Source organism: Haliotis asinina, chromosome 6 (assembly GCF_037392515.1).
Source record: "Haliotis asinina isolate JCU_RB_2024 chromosome 6, JCU_Hal_asi_v2, whole genome shotgun sequence".
Taxonomy (NCBI): Eukaryota; Metazoa; Mollusca; class Gastropoda; order Lepetellida; family Haliotidae; genus Haliotis; species Haliotis asinina.
Genome location: NC_090285.1, coordinates 29,368,393 through 29,388,982, shown reverse-complemented (window position 1 = coordinate 29,388,982; position 20,590 = coordinate 29,368,393). Strand labels below are relative to the sequence as shown.

The window sequence follows — 20,590 nt, the reverse complement described above, 5'->3', positions numbered from 1 at the left end:
AATAGGTACTGAAGTTTGTGACAGTTTGGAGATTATATGTTTCAAAAACAGAGGTTTCAAAATCAGAAATGTAAATATATACAGTCTTTCAACCCAAACAGGATCTCATGCAACTTTTGTCAATTCAGATGAAAGCAAATGGTCATAGTACAACATATGCAAAAATGCCTCAAATAACCCATTCTGCATACTTGAGATCTACCACTATATAACATAATCCACACTGATTAAACACATTTGTATATACAGCAGCCAAGAATGATATACAGGTACTAGCATGATGTAACTAATCCCATGTCATTGTTAAAATAAGAAAGATATCTTCTATGTCTACCAAATGTATATTTGCAATATCAAAGCAATCAAACCTTAATTTATATTCATCAATGAAAAAAACATAAGTACAATCAAAACTAATTATAGTGCTACAGAAACATTTCCTTGTCTTAATTTTCCAAACACATGAAGGTTTGTTAGTTTATCATTGGCCTGGAAGATCTCACTTTTTAAACATGCCAATAACAAGGATATTATGTATGTTTCAATTTATTACATTTTCACACCTGTGGAAGAGATTTTTTTCCTGTTTGTTCTGTGTGCTGTGTGGCCTTTATACTGAAGACATATGTCAGACTCTGAATAGGAGACATCCAGAGTCATGAAGCAAATTTTCCTGTTTCATCATTCATAATGTCATGTTTTACCAGGCAGCACATTATCAGCCAGCAGATACATGTTTCATCATGTATTTCAGGTTTCATCATATGCTCTGTTTCACCAGACTGCTTACATAGGAAATATGAATATCAGTAAGAATTATACTTGCTACAACACATCCTGTTTCACCAGACTGCTTACATAGGAAATATGAATATCAGTAAGAATTATACTTGCTACAACACATCCTGTTTCACCAGACTGCTTACATAGGAAATATGAATATCAGTAAGAATTATACTTGCTACAACACATCCTGTTTCACCAGACTGCTTACATAGGAAATATGAATATCAGTAAGAATTATACTCGCTACAACACATCCTGTTTCACCAGATTGCTTACATAGGAAATATGAATATCAGTAAGAATTATACTTGCTACAACACATCCTGTTTCACCACTATGCATTTACAGGAAATATGAATATCAGTAAGAATATACTTGTTACAACACATCCTGTTTCACCACTATGCATATACAGGAAATATGAATATCAGTAAGAATATACTTGCTAAAACACGTCCTATTTCACCACACTGCAAGTAAAGGAAATGTGAATATCAGTAAGAATTATACTTGCTACAACACATCCTGTTTCACCACTATGCATATACAGGAAATATGAATATCAGTAAGAATATACTTGTTACAACACATCCTATTTCACCACTCTGCATGTAAAGGAAATGTGAATATCAGTAAGAATTATACTTGCTACAACACATCCTGTTTCACCACTATGCATATACAGGAAATATGAATATCAGTAAGAATATACTTGCTAAAACACATCCTGTTTCACCACACTGCATGTAAAGGAAATGTGAATATCAGAAAGAATATACTTGTTACAACACATCCTGTTTCACCACTCTGCATATACAGGAAATATGAATATCAGTAAGAATATACTTGCTACACCACATCCTGTTTCACCACACTGGATCTTCAGGCAAAATTATTAAAAGAGATTTGGTTCACCAATAGTTTTCTTTTCAATATTTATTTTCCAAGTAAACAGTAACTTCCACACACATCCTAACAGTTGGGGGTTGGGGGAACAATGGAAAGGAAAAAGGAATTTACCTATGGTATTTGTTCTATATGGTTCAAATCCTGTGGCTGTCAAGAAGCAATTATCTTTGTGAATGTTCCATAACAAAGGACTCAATACAGTATTGTCACAAGTGGCATCATTTGTCTTTATCATGGCCAGTGGTTTCATGTTTTGTTAATGCTAGCGTGTGTAGTTAAACGCAATGAAAATATTAAAACATGTTAATCAGTCTCTTTTTATCAAAAACATTTTCTCCTTCGTCTGCTATTAACCTTAAATATGTTTAACATCATACAAATTGGTGGTTGTGTAATAGGGCAGCCTAAACTGGCATTTCATATGGTTCACCTTTCTTAAAAAAATGTAGAGAAGACTCAACTGGGTGAAAAAGCATGAAATTCCCTCTTCACTCATGAAAGATGCAAAAAAAGAATGATGTTTATACTGATTTAGTGCTCACAAAAATCAAGATTAAGATATTTTTTTCTTTTCTGATGAAAGTCCTGTCTCACTTTTTCTGGACTGTGTGAAAATTTGGGCCAAAGATACTGTGAAACCTATCTACCAAAGCAGAAAACATAGCCTGAAATTTCACATCTGGAGTTTTGCCTAGAGTGATGACGTTCTGTATTTTCACTAAAAATTTGACAAAGTGAACAGTATGTTGACATCACAAATGATCACCTCCTTCCAACTGAATGAAGTTCACTGGATTTTCCAGCATGATAACAACCCAAAACACACTGCGGGCTACACAAAACAGTTGTTATCATAAGAGAATTTCAAGTTTTAGATGGGCCCAGTAGATCTTAACACCTTTGAGAATATGTGGAGAGTAACAAAAGGGAAATATTGAGGATATGTAGAGAGAAGTGGTTGTATATTGGGATAAGCTGTCACATGATTTCCTACAAACTTTGCTCTGTAGCGTACCTAGTCATGTATTTCAGTGCAAGGAGGTCTCACAAAGTACTGAAAAAACACTTAGAAGAGAATCATATAAATGTTTTATGTCTATTCAAAAAAAAAAAACCTTTTGCTTTACATATGGACTGAGAAAACACATCCTACTTAATAATCTTTCAGGTGTTTTCATCTCATTTCTCTGATCTGTGCCTGGGATGCTTTATTGTTCCAGCATTTTTGCATGTACAAAATTTAATACTATATATGGTAGATGAAATACAATGCAGAATTTATGAAATAATAGAAATTCTTTTCTTGCATTGCTTTACTGACATCCAATGATTTTTCTGCAGGTTACAGTGTGTCAGGAGGAAGCATGGAAGAGCCCTGGGAGCTGACCAGTTTGAGGGAAGAGGAGTTGGAGGAGTTCTGTGTATATATCGTCCATGACCGGCCATGTGATAGTGTTGTTGGTCCAAACAGAGCTCAAGCATCTCTTCCAAGAAATCTAACTCTCAAACCATCTGCAATTAATCCAAATGTATGAACATTGTTTTTTCTGTCTACAATTATTATTTAGGAAATAACGTGTTTTGTAATAAAGTATAGTTTTGCCCTGAACTGTTATAATGAAGGCACAAGGACGGCAGTCCGAGTGCTTTGATGTTGTAATAGTTCAGGGCAAAACTATTCTTTACTACAAAATACATTGGAGTAGAGTAAACTTTAATAAGATGATAATTTAATACTTTCAAGGATAATTTCAGTTAACCTATGGCAGTAAACAAACAGCAGTGTCAGTGACGTAAAATAAGAATCACAGGGCTAATCAAAGCACTGTTCCTTTGACGTGCCTGCCACCCTATGGTAAGATGAATGTTACCAGATGAAACAAACGTTAAACTGTTTAATGACAGCTACGTTCAGGTTAAATATGTTCTCCAAACTATTTTAATTACATCTGTGATTAATGTGAACCAAATGGGACAATATGAGCATCGCATTTCTACTACCAACGTAAGTTTATGTCAGGACATAAAGCTGACTAGTCAAGAGACTTTCCATGATTGCATAGTGGGAATGTAAACATTCTGAACATTACCATGTGGATGGAAAATTGTGAGTCAAACTATGAGACATTTTATCCATCAGAAAACAAACATAATGTTTCCACCAGTGATGTTAGCTGAGTGACGCAACTGCAAACCAAGAAATGGGAAGCAATGGAGTAGTTTGCTGTAGCAGGCTGTACCAGGCAATGGCAACTGACATGCACGTTGGTTTCATTGTGACACAATGCCAAAGTATTTCATTATGAGGGGCAGACTAGAATAGCACAGTGATGCTAAGGCATTGCGACGCAATGCAAAAAGAGCATATTATCATCTGATAAAGTACTATCGGCACCATTGATCTTTCACCAAAGCATCTCATTAGGTTTTCATTACGAGAAAAGACTGCTTGATGACAAGAAATGGTTACACAGACATCTATACTTCTAGCTGGGCCAATACTGACACTGATCACTCTTCTAGAAAAGGTTCCCTCCCCTTGAGTTTTCCAAAGTATACGGAATGGAGTTTACCTGTTAAATATAGATATTTTATCTACAAATAGCTGAAACATTCATCAGTGACAATATCATCATTTAAGAAGTCCATAATAAAAATTGTTTTGGTTGAATTGGTCAAACCAAAGCAGCTCTGCATTGAGATTACTTGGCTCTGCACTTTATCAGAGACATCACACACTATAGGTCTTCCTGAGGGTATGTTTGCATAAATGGGAACTTAAGAAGATTTACTAAAATTTGGTACTTGTCATCCTATCTGGTCTGTGTATAAGATCAAGGTCCTACCCTGAAATTCAGGAAGCCCTTAAGAATGGTCTTAAAATACTGAACTCTAATACAGATGATCAAATGAAGGTTTAGTTCCCGGACAAGAACTCATGTAATTTGACTAAACTAATGCCTCTTCAGTGAATAATATAGATTCTTCATTGTTTTAGATAGAGGCAAGGTACCTCTATCTAGTATGAGGCTGCAGTAGATAAGTGTTATGTCAAAGGAAATCATCACAAAGCATTGGTATAAAACTAGAAATATAGTCATGTAGTACCTCATGTATATGCTATACGTGCACAGACCACTACTCTCATTGACTCTTGTCTTACAGTGTGAGTGAATGAGTTTGATTTTACTCTGTTTTTAGCAACATTCCAGCAATATCACAGCAGGGGCACCAGAAATAGTTTTCACACACTGAGGGGAATTGAACCTGGGTCTTCAATGTGACAAGCAAACTTTTTGTAACCACTAGGCTATCCCACTGCCCCTGCTGTGAGGAAAACACAACCTTAAAAATTGAACTGATTCACATTGTGGCCGATGTGTAATGCAATGTTTTTATAATTTGACTCATAACCTATGATTCAAGAATGCATTGCTTTATGGTTGTAACAGATAGAGTAGTATAGGGAATGACAGTTCTGGACCACTTTCAAGAAATGTCTCTACAAAGCCTTATTTACTAAATAAGGCTTTGGTTGGGGCCTTAGATCTTGCTACTATTACCCCCTACTACAAAAAAGTTGGCGGTAATTACTATGCCTACTTTGTGTTGGTAGGAGGTAACACTGTGCCGTACGGTACGATCAATAATTCTTCTCTTACAAACCCCCTACCCGGCCCACCCCTCAAGTAGTACAAGTTAGGTTCGTCGGCTTTCATATCCACTTTATCTATGTTGTAAGTTTTGACTGACCATATAGGATCGGTGGCTCGCTTACGGCTATCGCCCTCGTGTTCCCCCGGCTGGTATAGATACCTCACTAGGGCCCTATCTGGTATCTGTTTCTCCTTCCCACGCAATGGAGCGGCCGACTCTGCAACTATTGATTTTAGTTTGATAGCGTCTGCCGGTTTCTTACCGGTGAGACGGGTGACTTCATGGTTGATTGCCGACACCACCTTGGGTAACCTCGTGACCCATTCAGTCGATCGTTTTCCAGGGGTGGCCATCTCCCTAGCATACTGATGGCCGAACAAGCGCTCAGCCAAAGTCCTATTAAATCTCTCAACTATGGCTTGGCTGCGATGGGCTCCGGCCGTGCCACGTCTGACCTTTGTATCGTGTTTGGCTAGCAGTTGTGACACGGCACCCATGAACTCCCGTCCGGGGTCAACTTGCAGCTCTGTTGGCCACGTCAGCGGACTGCGTTTGTATATGCGTTCGAATCCTCTGGCTACCTGGGCCGAATCTTTCGTGGTCAAGGGTTCGGCTTCCTTGTAACGACTGGCTACGTCCACTACGGTTAAGGCATACTTGTACCTCTTGTCGTGGGGTAGGAACAGTAGGTCTGCCTGGTGAACGCTATTAGGTATGTTAATACCGAACCTCCTTCTAGGCACGTAGCGTGGTGCCGGCAAATAGATCTGCCACAGGGCTTGTTTTTCAAGCCACGCTTTGGCTTCCTCCGGGGGTACTCGCGCTATTTTAGCTAGCTTATCTACTGCGCTAGCTCCTTTCCAGTACCCACGCGGGCTGTAGTAAATAGCCTCAAATTTTTTCATGTCCATACGCGTATGTGTTTATCCCATCAATAGCTATCCAACGTTTCGTGTCCATAGGCGACAGGGACGTCTTGTTTATAGTCAGTCCGTATATCTTATGTCCATCACTTCTAAGTGTGTTCATTTTATGTCTAAAGGTACAGGTCTTGAACAGGGCTTCCTTGAATCTGGCGTGTTTGATGTGTTGTTTCACCACATACTTCTTAACCCCCTTAGCCTTCCGGATCTCACTATTGTCGACTTTCAGTATGGAGTACATCTTAGGTCTCAAACCTATGTACTCGGCTATGGGCGTGCCAGCACACTCGTCCTTCATTTTACCTAGGACCTTTTTATTTACCGTACTGTGTAGGGCATGGGTCTTAGGGTAGTCGCTGGTGTCGTATAAATCGAGGTGTTTTTTCATGTCCTCGTACACGTCCTCAGTTCGAATCTCCATCAGCAGGGAATCCGTGTCAGTGTACAGCACTTCACACCTGTCACCGTACTGTTTCTTGAGCTCGTTGTAGTAAAAGTCGTACATCAGGTGTTTGGATAAATCGAGGATGCTCATCCCCACGTAAACAGGCCGGTTGAATTTTATGTGGCTTTTCTTCATGTGTAGGGCAACCAGGTTGTCTGTGAATATCTTACTACGGTTGAATGCCGGACTGGCTATCAATCTCCTGAGCTTGTCTTCCTCACTCGACCGAACCAGCTTCACGGTCACGCGTTTCCTCAGGTTCTCCATAGTCTTACCAAACACCGAGTTGTTCATGAGTTTGTAGAGATTTTTCTCAAAATCACTGGTGGCTTTTTTTCGTAGGTCTGTGTTCATTCTGATGTAGGGCTCCATCCATGGGCTCTGGTCGAACATGAGCACCCTGTGTATTTTGGTCAGCCTCATACCCAACGACAGGTACAGCTGTAGGTTGCGATAGTGAACGATGTACTTGGTCTTATTCATTAAGTTAGGCACGAGTTTTTCAACGTCTGTCACACGCCCACCTGACAAGTTATGTTGGTACTCAGACATCCAGTCTGGGTTAACCCTCATACGTTCGGGGGCCAGGGGGTAGCTATTGTGCGATGTGTGTAATTCCTTGGGATACTCTAAGTCAACCTCGAGGATATAACCTTTGTTCGAATCTGGTGCAACCCCCATAACATCAACGTGGGGTACCCATTCGAATCCCCCTGTAGGTAGATACTGGCTCATGGCCCAGCCGTACAGGTTGTTTGCGTCGAGGTATAGAATGTGATTGGTTGGTTTGTTAGGATCGTAACCTTTCACGTATTGATTATTTGCTTTCGCGTATCGTTTGGATGCCATGGAAATCCCACCTCGCAAGCCTTTCTCAATGAATAGGTGCATGTCGTAATCTGTGAGCAATTCCAAATTAACTCCGGTCTTTTTAAGCAAGGCATCCCACGACAGACCTGGGCTGGTGTAATACCATGCGGGATCAAGTTTATACTGCTTTAAACATGTCCACCTCAACGTCTCAAACACGTCGGCTAACAGCAGTACATCTGTCCTCAAGTACAGGTCGTGATAATCACCCAGGTTCTTACAACCCAGTTTATTCCATACGTTAGTCACGTGCGAGTAATCATCTCGTGAGACGGACGCCTCATTCAGCTTGCTATAAAAGCAGTCAATAGGGGTAGTCTGGTCTCGGTGAACTTGGCCCAACTATCCATGTACTCATAGGGGTACACACCCTTCCTCATAAGCAGGGGTCTAGTCTCGGCGTCTGTGTATCGATCGGTGATAGGGAAGGTATTGTTGGCCTTGACCAGACTGTCGAGTGACGACAGGAGGAACTGAAACGAGTCAATGAACCTAAGTCCGTTTAAGCTGAAGGAGATGTATCTCTCCATGTTGTTGGGGATGCACGTTATATTACCATCGATTTTCGCGATGGCCTGCATGATCAAGTGTGAGTCGTACCCTCTCAAGTTGTGAAAGACAACGGGGATGTTTATTGTCTTAGGGTTGATTTTAAGCTTGAGGTTGCACGCGTTGTGAGCGGCGCCTCTATACTTACCAGTTATGTGACAGTGATCTCTCACCGAATCACCGTTAAGTGGTGATTCACACACGTGGCAGTTAGTGCTACTAGCGTGGGCTAGCCTGTCGACTCGGGTCAGACGCATGGGAGCGATTTTATACAATGCATTCCTAATAATTTTTTCTTCCTCCTGCAAACACTTTAGAAACCTTTCAGCCGCGTCAGGCCCCCTATATACTACCGGAGCTTTCGTTTCCCCGTCACAACGGACGACAATGTATCCAAACGAACAGGCTTTATGCTCTTGTGTTTTGTGGGTAAAGGTACCGGCGGCACCACTGGGGGAATCCCCACCCACAACTAAGGCTTCGAAGTCGGCGTATATGATATAAGGCACAGACATTTGGTTCTTGTGGTTACTGAATTTTAGGATATTATCACCTTCCTTAGGCATGTCGACTCGTATGGCCGTCTGCCCCACACCTTGACAATCATCCCGGTGGGATTCTAATAAATCAGCTCGGGTGAAGCCATGTAGGCATCGTACACAAAAGTGTTTTTCCCCATCGTGTTTCGACTGGTCGTGCAACAACCGGCTGAGATGTTTTATCCACGTGTAGTGATACTTTTCACCTCGTTGGATCATGAATATATTGATAACTTGGCGATCCTTCACCGGGCTGACCCTGTGTACTATTGTTGTGTTACCTTCGTGCCCAAAGACATTTATAGCCAGATTATTCTGTTTTTCTACTTTAGTGATCTGGGATATGGGGGTGGGTTCATCTATACCATCCCAGTTGAGCCCATCGTCTTGGGGATAGCTAGAAAGCCTATCTGAATGAGTGCCAGCTGGAAATAAGGCTGACCTGATAGCTAACCTCAGGCAATCGTTTCCTCTATTCTTAACGTTTACTATGGCATGTTTATTCCTATAGTAGGGAGGCAAGGCTAGGTATGACCCGCCTCTGAACGGCACGTAGTTAGCTATGTCTAGATAGACATTACCGATTTTATCTACAGCCCACCCGGACCCCAAGTGTGTGTAGCGTTCTAGGTATTCTCGTATCTGCTGAAAACTGGTATCGATTGATGTATCAATGGTCTCTGTATGTGTGGCGACCTCTTGTTGACCTCGGAAGTAAGGCTGAACATACTCAGTGGTACTCCCAACCTGCTTATCGAGCGACATTTTCACTGTGATCTGAAACTTGATACTTCCTAGGTTATTTAGTTCCTGGTTAACCTTATCAGCTATCAGAGGCTTGATATCTGTAATGTCTATGTTTCTATCAACGTGCATGCGCCAACCTCTCAAATAGTTGCCTACAGCGCGCTCAGTGCGCACGAACTGTAGGTCAATAGCTCTATTCTGTCGTAATAATTCTATAAGCTGTGGTTTTCTCATACGGGAATACCCGCCTAAACCCAAATCCTGTGCCTCGGCTTTCAGTTGTTTTACAGTGGGAGGTTTTGCTACGGGGGCATGTGATAACAATGCGGTTAACCCGGCTCTCCCCAGGTTTGAATAACCCGTGTATCCAAGCTGTTTTGCTTGAGCTTTTAATTGTTTTACTGTAGGAGGGGCTTCTAAACCTAGTAATCTCAACAATGCTGACTTCCGCATTCGAGAATACCCGATCACACCTCTCTGTTTTGCGACCCGCTTGAGCTCGCTTACAGTAGACATCGTGTTTACACCTAAGAGAACTAATGTCTAATTGCTTCACAGTAAAGGGAGGTAACCCTTAAGTGGCTATCTTGAGCAGTCGCCTACGTTCTTTTATGTAGCCTTTTTTATTCTCGTAGATGAGTTGATGTCTGACTACGTTCGCTCCGTGAGCTTTACATAGACAGTAGTGTCCTTTAACCCCGATACCACACACAGAACACGTGTAGTTAGGACTTCCCATATGGAAACAACAGAACCCCTGATTCCTGCATTTCCTACCACAGGCCTCGGTCTTCCCCATAAGTATGTATTCGCATCGGTATGGAGCGGGTCTCATGTTTACTTATATAGGTATTTTAATTTAATTGCTTCGCAACCAACGCAGTAGCTGCTATACCCAACACTATGAAGCCCAGTTCACGATTCATTTGTCCCTTGGATGGTGTGTAGTACTGAGCGAGTGTGGGTTTATTTAGCGGTTCCAATTGTTTACCAGTTAGTAGGTAGTATTCTTTCATTGCTTCATCGACATCGTTGAATGTTTTAATGGCATGGTTTTCACGCTTGAGTTGTTCGTTAATAAAATCAATCCTCTGGAGGCGTTTTTTAACGTACGCGTCCTGTGCTCTTTGTAATTTCTCAGTAGCGAGATCGTGTCGCTTCCTTTCTTCCTGTATTTCAGCCGCGTGATCATCTCGTAGTTTCGAGAAGAGGAAATTACTCCCGGAAAATGCCAGGGCATTCACTAACGCCCCACCGACCATCATAGCTATCGTGGCCATCCCTATATTTATTTCATTATATTATCAGGTATTATCCCTTGTTTTACTAGGATGTCTTTTGTGGCCATCGCCATACCAAGGTTCATTATGAGCATACCCATATCCTGCAGGTTGAAATCTAGCTTGATAGTTGGTTGTTTAAGCACCATTTTAGTCAACCGAGCGTACCCTACGGCTAGACTGGCGACCACTGTGGCGTGGTATGCGTCGTTGACGAACGTTTTCCCCTCAGACATTATGTATATGATATAAAATATTAAAATTATAACATGATATGCGGGTCAATAGTGGGGGATACCCCCACACCCCCACTGTTGGGGGTTACCTCACTGTTGGGTGGTGGCTCACTGTGGGAGGGTACCCCCACGTATAACCATGTTATAACCACGGCAGCAGTTACGCCTACAGCCAACAACAGTCTGGTTGGGTTGGTCACTTTATGTTGGTTACACCACTGTTTTTTACCGGCAGCTACTCTCTTAGGATTCTTCTGTCTGGTTACTGTTTGTGAAGGGGTCACTTCCTTCACTGTGGGGGGTATCACCTCGGGAGGGGTTTCCCTCACTGGTTCCTGTGTCACCTCGGGAGCAGCATCCATCTATACTATTATTATTATTTTTTCTCTCAAATTGACAATGTTTTGCTGTGATAATCGCCGCCGTCACTGGAGCCAACAACATACCATATTTGTGGTACAGCCCGCAGCTGATAGAGCTCACGGCGTGTTCGATAAAAGGGTCTTTATCTAGGTCCTCCCACAGGTAAAGTCGGCGCTCTGGTGGAATGGGAAGGAAGTGTGATACAATACCGGTGTATATCTGGGTCATAGCCGATCCTATTGTTTTTGTCATTTCTGCTCCGAGTCGGGACTCGTATCTAGCGTACAGCTTATCGATTTCTTCGGCTGACATTTTGTGAATTTTATCCGGAGTGTAGTCTCCAAAGTAATGTTTGGCTTTGCCGCCAACAGCCAACGCCACCAGTTTCTCTCGCTTGGGGGAATCCCCCACAGTGGGGGTACCCCCCAACTGTTCGAGTTAGTTTTAACTATATAATACCCGATACAGACAAAACACAGAGAAATGAAGGTTAAGTTGCACACGACAAATACTTCAAATATCATAGCTATATACTTAGCTTTGCTTAGCTTTGCTTAGCTTTGCTTAGCTTTAGCTTAGCTTTAGCTTAGCTTTGCTTAGCATACTATATATGCTACTGGTTGGTCGGTTTTTAGAACGAGCTTAGCGTGTTTAGTTTCAGCGAGCTGTTTCTTCACCCGTTCCCGTTCTAATTTACTCATCACATCGTTCTCTCTCAAACACTCCTCGAACGAATCCCTGTCCTTGCAGTGAAATAATGCCACCCATCGCGTCTGCTCCCTGAGGTCTTTCAACACCGAGTTGAACTTCTGCGTTAGCACCCAGACGCTGTGATTTGCATGCCGGCCGGAGAAGGCCAGGTACGATAGCATGTCTCTCTTTTTTGTTATCTCGCGATTAGCGCTGCAGTCGTCCAGTATGAACAGCGTCGGTTCCCCTTTAAATTTCTCGTGAAGAGCTTTCAACCAGTCCTGCAGGCGTGTTCCAGGGTCGATTTTGTGTACGTCCGGGTCCGTCATCACCCAAGGTCGCGCGTACGTTTTATTCATGCTCAGAGTAGGGCACATGATAACGATGTTATCGAACACATCCTTGTAGTAACTCTCCAACATATCCAACACGAAAACGGTCTTCCCACAGCCAGTCTGCCCGCACACTATAGCGCAGTGTGGGTCAGTGGGTAGTTGTGGGTACCCCAGGGGGGTGTGGGGGTCTCCCCCACTAGTAGATGGCTTGCACGAATCTACCATTGTCTATATTAAGTTGCGCGTCCATAATAACGTACAGATATAATTTCAACTTACCAGCGGGTTGAGCCTTCTTAGTAATCTGGATGGTTATCCCTTCGCTGCCGTTATCTATACGGCGCCCGCTACCGTGCAGTTTATCATCATCCGTGGATCGCATGTCCAACCATAGGGCGTACTTGGTGGTCAGGTATTCACCAATCTGCACGGAGCCGAGGTCCAGGTCCTTTGTTATGTAGTCCCCCACTGGTAGCTTTTTTATCTCATCCCACTGCTGGTGTGGCCTCATACCATGACTGAACAGCTGGTTGGGCACGCCCTCGATGGTCACTTCCACCTTTTCAATCTCGGGGTTGAAAAACTTCTCGCTGTCCCTCCGGAATGGATCGTAATACTCCACGGGGACGACCAGGATACCTTTCATCGATCGCGCCGGCACGTTCAGGTTGATATTCCACACAGTGTCGCTCTTATCTCGCACGACTGATCTATGCCTCAGTACGCGATCGTACAGGATAGCCATCTTCCCAGAGTACTGGCTTCGAACCTGCCTGGCCAGCTCCGGGCTAGTGACCATGTCGAACTCCAGAGAGATGTTGTCTATGGCATAACTGGCCTCATCACCGTTTGGCGTACGCACTACTTTGCTATAGTCGTTAAACGTGAGCTCGTATTCAAGCCTATCACCCAGCGCGGCCTGGTAAAACGGCGCGTGTCCCGTGAGCAACTCGAAGTCGAGCGGCACGCAGAATCAATTCCCGTATGCTCGAGCGATGGCCTTTTCACCGTCCGATAGCTTGTCTTGCTGGTCTTGCGTGAAGACATACCCTATGCGCGCCCGGGTTGATTTGCTGATACCCTGGTACACATCATTGACTCGTTCTCTCTCGCTTTTCCAGAGATCCTTGTAGCAGTGAAACACGTCGCTGTCGTCGATGCTCAGCACCTCGTTACTGCTGATCTTGACGGTCGTTTTCTTGATGATAGCTCGACCCACGTTCCGCACTAGCTCGCGTTTGTCGTTGTCGGAGGTCAACGTGATATTGAACGCCAGTCGAACAGTGCCTGGTACAATGAGGTCATTCTCACCAAGGTTTGGAAATCTAACCAGCAGAGTTTGATTCTGGTCTATCTTGCTGGGATTGTTGGTGATGGTCACCGACTGTCGCACGGCTCTGGCGCCTAATGGCTCTCTCAATCTTCTGAAAGGATCTAATTTTCTGCCGTACATTGTTATATACATATGGAAATTAATTAAGCAACACCAAATTCAAAGACACATAAAAACTTAACAAAGTTTAACGAAGTAATTTTGATGATTGATTATTCAATTTTGATGTATTGACATACAGCATGAGCTTTTCATGGGTTGATATGATGCGCGTGAAGCTTGCACAGCGCACGTGCATTGCTTTAACCTCAACTTTCGAAGAATGCACTTTTTCCCTGGGGTGTTTACAAGCGCAGGTTGTCGATTGCATTCGGTTTTTCATTCATTTCAATGTCATGGCACGTAGGAAATTATCAGAGGCCACTCGTTGGCAAATAATCGGCATGAGGAATGCTGGTATGTCTCTAAGACAAATCGGGACTCAAATCGGACGACATCATTCCATAATTTCAAAACTTTTGAAAAAATACCGGGCCACTAATGAAGTTAAAGACCTGCCTAGACCAGGAAGACCCAGGAAGACCACAGTCCGGGAGGACAGAGCTTTACTGAGACTTGTACGGCGCAGGTCCTTCGACTCGAGCTCTCGGTTGAGACAGGAGTGGCTTCCAGGGAGACCCATCTCGAACAGGACTGTTCGGAATCGTCTGAAAGCTGCAGGATACCGGGCAAGGAGGCCAATCAAGCGACCCAGACTGTCTCCAGCCCATAAGGCAGCCCGACTGGCCTGGTGTAATGACCGTTTGCACTGGAACATTGCCTCTTGGAGGAAGGTCCATTTCTCAGATGAGAGCCGGTTCTTGCTGCACATGGTGGACGGTCGTACTCGGGTCTGGAGGCAGAGGAACACAGCAATGGCTCCACGGAACATCCAGGAGACTGTGGCCTTTGGGGGAGGTTCCGTTATGGTATGGGGGTGCATTTCCATGAACTGCAAGTTGGATATCATTACCATCCGTGGCAACCTTAACGGTGTTCGTTACCAACAGGAGGTTCTTGACAGGGCTGTGGTACCTCATTTTGAGAACCATCCTCTGGCAACGAGACCCATATTTATGGACGACAATGCTAGACCTCACAGGGCGCATGCTGTAAATGATTTTTTGCGGCAAAATGCAATTGACAGAATTCCATGGCCTGCCATGAGCCCTGACCTCAACCCCATTGAACATTTGTGGGACTTTATTGGCCGTCGTGTGAGGCAGAGAGACCCACCAGTCCATAATCTCAACGAATTGACGGCTGCCCTGCATGAGGAGTGGAACAGGATCCCCCAGAATCAGATCCGGAGACTCATCCAAGGAATGAGGAGGCGTCTGGAATCGGTGGTGCGTGCGCAGGGAGGACACACTAGATATTGATGAAAGTCGGTGTGCAGACTCTCAGATGACTGTTCTTTCTTTCCATGTGACATTTGTGTTAATACACCTGACAACAACGTCTGTGGATGAATAGTAAATTGTGTCCATTTTTTCATGAATTTAAGACATTTTTAAGAATTTGGATTTCGTTGCAATAAAGCAAAGTCTTGATACTTTTTCCCTTTAAGTTGTTTGTCAGAGATCGTCTGTTGAATAAAAAAGTGTCAAACTATATCAACCCGGCATATTTTGATTGTCAGAACCCTTCAAAGTTGCTCCAATAGAAAAAATTGGGGTGTTGCTTGATTAATTTCCAGGTGTATATAAAAGAAATATATTTTTAATACTAATGGATGAAGACATAGATATGACGGAGATGCCGGGCGCTAGTGCCCAGGCATTCGATGATGAGCAGGAGACCTCATTTACTAGTTCACCATTGAACCAAGAACTCTTGGAAACAACGGTAAATGATTATTACGAAAGTTTAAGAAGAGATAAAAACTACGTTGAACCACAGGGTCGATACCATAAGAATTTTTTTATTGATACAAAGGGTGTTCTACGCCTTAAGTCTGACCCAGGGGTTGACCTCTTTAACAAGAGCAATAAAAAACCACTGGCCTTGTCAACTCTAGCCAGCTGCCATGGTGTCGAATTTATCCGTAAAAATCTAAACATGCATGATTACGGTGGTGCAATACCTAAGGCCGTTGTTGAAGATCTGCAAGCTACCAGATCCCACCTCACCACTAGAGATGAAATGACACCACAGCGTGCTACAGAAGCCTCGGACAGCATAGAAAAACTGTTGAGCACCTACTGGGACAAACCGTTACCGGGGTTTGACTTTCCGGTAAGGGAACTGCGCGGTTTAGACGAAGCCGTGAAACGCGTGCGTGGAGAACTCGTGAACAACATGGGGAAACTGAACGAAATCGACGAGCACATCGCTAGGGAAAAAACCAAACTCAACGAAACTGAAAACGATGATATGAAGCGTCGTATCAATGAACGACTACGCGATTTAGAAGACGAGAGACGTACACGATTGGAATCCGCTTCCTCGAATCGTGAACAGCTTCGATCCCAGATCAGTCGTATTCGGGAAACAATCGATAGAATACTGAACGAGGATACAACTTTAGCCAACAGGATTCGGATATTATTCCGGGAGCAAGGGATCACCATCGCCAGTATTCTGACTGCATTGGGTTTCATCATATCAACCCTGGTGGTGTCACTGGTGGGAGGAACCCCTGTGGGGCCTGCCGGCGGCGGGGGAACTCCAAGTGGCGGTGGGGGTGTTAAAGACTGGATAAAAAAACTCGGGGAAGGCCTAGCTAAACTGGCTGGTAAAGCCGCCGAAGCCCTTCCCGGCATCCTGGGTAGCATCGTCTCGTGGTTGTTGAGCGCTCTGTCTAAAACTGCCATGTGGCTCAGTCAAAACCTGTGGGCAGCCATCGTCGCCGTGGCGGGTCTGGTGTACGTAGCGGCTAAGAAATCTTTAACCAAATAAGTCCCAAAGTTACCCCACCAACCACTAGGGCTGTTTTATTATCAATATGCTGCTGATAGGGGGGTACCCCCACATGCATATGGGGGTGTGTGGGGGGCACATGAACTTTAGACTCCGGGGGTGGCGCCACTATACCCTTTTCACGTGGTGGGATGTGTGGGATATAGGGGGTGTTAATATCGGGGTTGATACCCAACTTTTGGTCCGCCGTGGCTATGACTATTTTGTTGTTATAACCCACCACTTTTTTTATTCTCAGTTGCATATCACTCGGAGCCATGTACAACCCCACGCCGAACACGTAATTGACTTTCGATCTGGCGTATTCTAACACGTTTTGGTAACGGTCGATGGCCCTCGGGAGATCAACTGGAGAATTGATAGCATCCTCAACGTTGGAAACGAATTGTGTCTGAGCGTCGTAAGCAGTTCCCTTACCGAGGATGTTGGAACGCGTCATCGACTGCGCACCCAACAGCGCCCACACGTACGTTCGAATCGAGTCGTTCAAGCGTATTGTACCAGCACGAGTGAATTCTTTCGATGTTTTTGAGATCATTTTAGTCCAGGCTGTGGCTGCATCAGGATTGGTTTGCTTTATACAGCTGACATGGATCTTTTCATTCGTTGTGGGGCCTGTAAATGTATGCCGGTTTGGGTTGTATGAACCATCTTTAGAACCGGCATAATATGTTCCGGACCTGTAGAAGTACACGAGAACTATACCGAGACCATGGTTCACACCAGGAAGGCGAAAGTCTTTATTCGTTGGAATCTCAAACTCCCCACAAACACGTTCATAAGCGCGTCTATCATAGGGGTTATTCGTCATACTCCACGCTTTATCTTGGGGAAGAGGAGCACTTATTTCCTTCAATATTCGTCTCGTTTGATAATAAATATGAAACAAAATAACCGCCTTACTCAGTTCGTCTATACCGTAGTCTGGTGTCACACCCGACCCTGTCGTCGCACACCACACAGCAAAGTTGAGTTGGTTCTGCCAAAACTGCATTGGGTTTTGATTCCAGTTTACCACCGCCTGCGCGTTATTAACGGACACGACATAGTTTTCAAAGATATTAATAAAGGTTGTTTTAAACAACGTACCATCTGCATTCACCACGATTTTCAAGTGTGCTAAATCCATATTATAATATATAAATTATATATTATAATATGTACATAACACTTCCAGGAATAACGAGCGGTGAGGCCGTTCAGCTGACGCACGCGATCGATAACACGTCAGGTCGACTCGAAGTCGCACTCTGCGATATCACCTACCTACCGCAATGGACTAACATCAACGCCAGCAACAATAAGCTGTTCGTCAGTGGAACTCGCAGCCAGATAACTGACGGCTACTACAGCGTGTGCTCTCTAAACGACGAGGTCTTCAAACCCCTGGGAGCCGAACTCAAGATGAACGACTCAAACGGTACAGTGGTGTTAATCAACAACGGAAGAAACCCCTTAAGGCTCGGCCGACCATTAGCGAGGATACTCGGTATGTCTCCTGACGAGATAAAACCAACAACAACCGTCACAGGCACGAAGTTACCCGACCTAGTACCGTACCGAGAGCTGTACATTCATCTCGGCCAGGTGAGCACAACGTATAACATTCAAGGAGGTCACCCTTCCACTATACTGAGAGCAGTGCCGGTGAAAACTGAGAAATACAACGACGGTAGAACCGAGTCGTTTTCACCACGGCAGTATAAGAGATTAACCCAGGGCAACATACCTGAGCTGACAATATCGGTGTTAGATATAAATCATAATCCTGTAAATATAGGATACCTCAGCTTAACGCTTCATGTAAAATGACCAGCGCACAAGGGCCCGGAGTGAAAAAATGCGTTAATATCGGGATCTCCGACCTCGGAGACACGCGCGGTTTCGACGCTCCCGGAGTAGATGGTAAATCGTACGCCTTGCAACTGAAAAACAACATTTACAAACGCGTTGAAATCCCCTCCGGTGGAACCCTAAGTGATATGATAGATACCACAAGAGCAACAGTCAACACTAAGTACGCCCTTGTCAACACCGGTGATAATAATTGGATAATATACCCATCGTTCGGGGGTAAACTGTTCGACTTAGACGATGTTGAGAGCACTACCGTCGCCCGAAACAAGCCATATATGCTCGTCTTCACCGAAGATGACAAGTGGGTGTTGTTACCCGATAACGACTGGTTTCTCAATAGTAGACTCGTCTCCCCCTACGTGTTTACTGATAACAAAGACAACCACCTAAACAAAATCGTGAACAATGGAACCCTGCTCGTGGCTTACGTCCCAACTCAGAGACGTAGCGTAGTCGTCAGCCCACTCAACACTATGGCAGCCCACATGCTATCGAGTAAACCAGCCATACAAAACGTGAAATTGCAGTTGGTGTCTGAATTCGAAGGTGTGGTCACTATACTAGAGGGTCTACCGGCAAACTCAACACTGATCATCAAAGTCTACCTAGGGGAACCATCGGGGAATGATGTCGAGATCGTGAAGGGGATCAAACTCGGGTGGGTGAAACGACACCAGTATCAAGTTTGCAACGTTTACGTGCGGGTGGGTGTCGGCTCCAACACCAGTCTGCAGGGGGTCAACGTGATCGTGGAAAACAAGATATCACTAATCAATATCTTCCTGCCTGACAACATACACTTCATGGGTATGAAGTTCACCCCTGAATTATTATCAGAAAACCAGTTGGAAATTATATCGTAATAGTATAATAATGACCAGTCATCATCCCAACACTACACTTAACGACCTGGGAGATACGGAGGGATTCGATCAGCCTGGTGAGGAAGATGAATTATATATCCTGCACTTCAAAGACAACGTGTACAGACAGGTGTCATTATCAGATCTTAAAGAGCCTAAATGGCTGATCAACTTAACAATCACCTCACCTTATATCACATTAAAAGAAGAAAAGTGGGGGTACATCTCTAAGATTAGGAATAACGGTATCTGGCCCGGGGATTTCATTACGGAGAATAAAGCAACAGTCTCGATAGATTCTCGTATTGGAGAAAAAAGTAGGTTAAGTTCTGACACAGAAAGTAAATTAACATTTAGCAGTAAGTTTTTTTTACCCAAGGAGCATCTTGATCAAATAAACTACCTCTACACAATCATCATAGAAGTTGTCTTTACGTATTTTAACCAGGAAAACTCCTCGAAAGGACGCCAAATTTTACCCGGGTTGACAATACACTGGTATAACGAACACGTAGGTCAATATTGCCGTATTGTTATACAACGGAATAACCCGGGGGGTCCTATAAACCGCTTAATAAGCCTCCCTGGGGTTTTTATTACAACAGAAAAGTCTATTGGCTTCACACCTATTATCCTTAATTATGATCTATCCCTTGTAGGCTTCAAATTCATTCGTGAAATATTAACTGAAACCCAATTAAAATATTTTTCAAAATATATATTATAGATGGGTCTGTACCCAGTCGTAGAGGAAGTAGCGAAGACGCTGGAAACCGTAGATGGGTTCCGCTTGAGGCAGTTATGTGATGTGAAACGTCAACTAGAACAAGACCGTGACACGCGGAAAGCACTATGTAAAAAATATAATAGAGCTTTCAATATCGTGGACGGGGCTGACACTACCCTTATGGCAACCAGCATGGGACTAGGGGCGGCAGGCGTTGGGTTGTTAGCTACCATCGTGGCTGCACCTATAGTGCTAGGTATTGAAATAACAGCTGGGGTGGCAGGGGTGTTAGGGTTGGCGCTTAAGTTAGTATCACGCAGACTGCATCGTAAGGCATTGAAACACGACGAGATCAGGGTTCTGGCCGAAGCAAAGCTCAACACAGTGAGTGAGCGTATTTCCACGGCACTCTCTGACAGTAAGATCTCAGAAGAGGAGTTTCGTTTAATCCTCTCTGAACTCAAAAAATATAACGGAATGAAACAAGATATTCGATCCAAGTCTCATAAGTCTGCTATCA

At 43.8% G+C, this 20,590-nt stretch overlaps 1 protein-coding gene across 3 annotated transcripts in view; it reads left to right on the top strand.

Annotated features, from left to right (window-relative positions):
• Positions 1–20,590, top strand: part of LOC137286667 (PR domain zinc finger protein 1-like) — a 56,481-nt gene that overhangs the window by 19,821 nt on the left and 16,070 nt on the right. For all 3 annotated transcript variants that reach the window (XM_067818643.1, XM_067818644.1, XM_067818645.1), the window contains exon 2: positions 3,037–3,224. In XM_067818643.1, the coding sequence (XP_067674744.1) occupies positions 3,037–3,224 (188 nt within the window). The remainder of the gene's footprint in view (positions 1–3,036; positions 3,225–20,590) is intronic.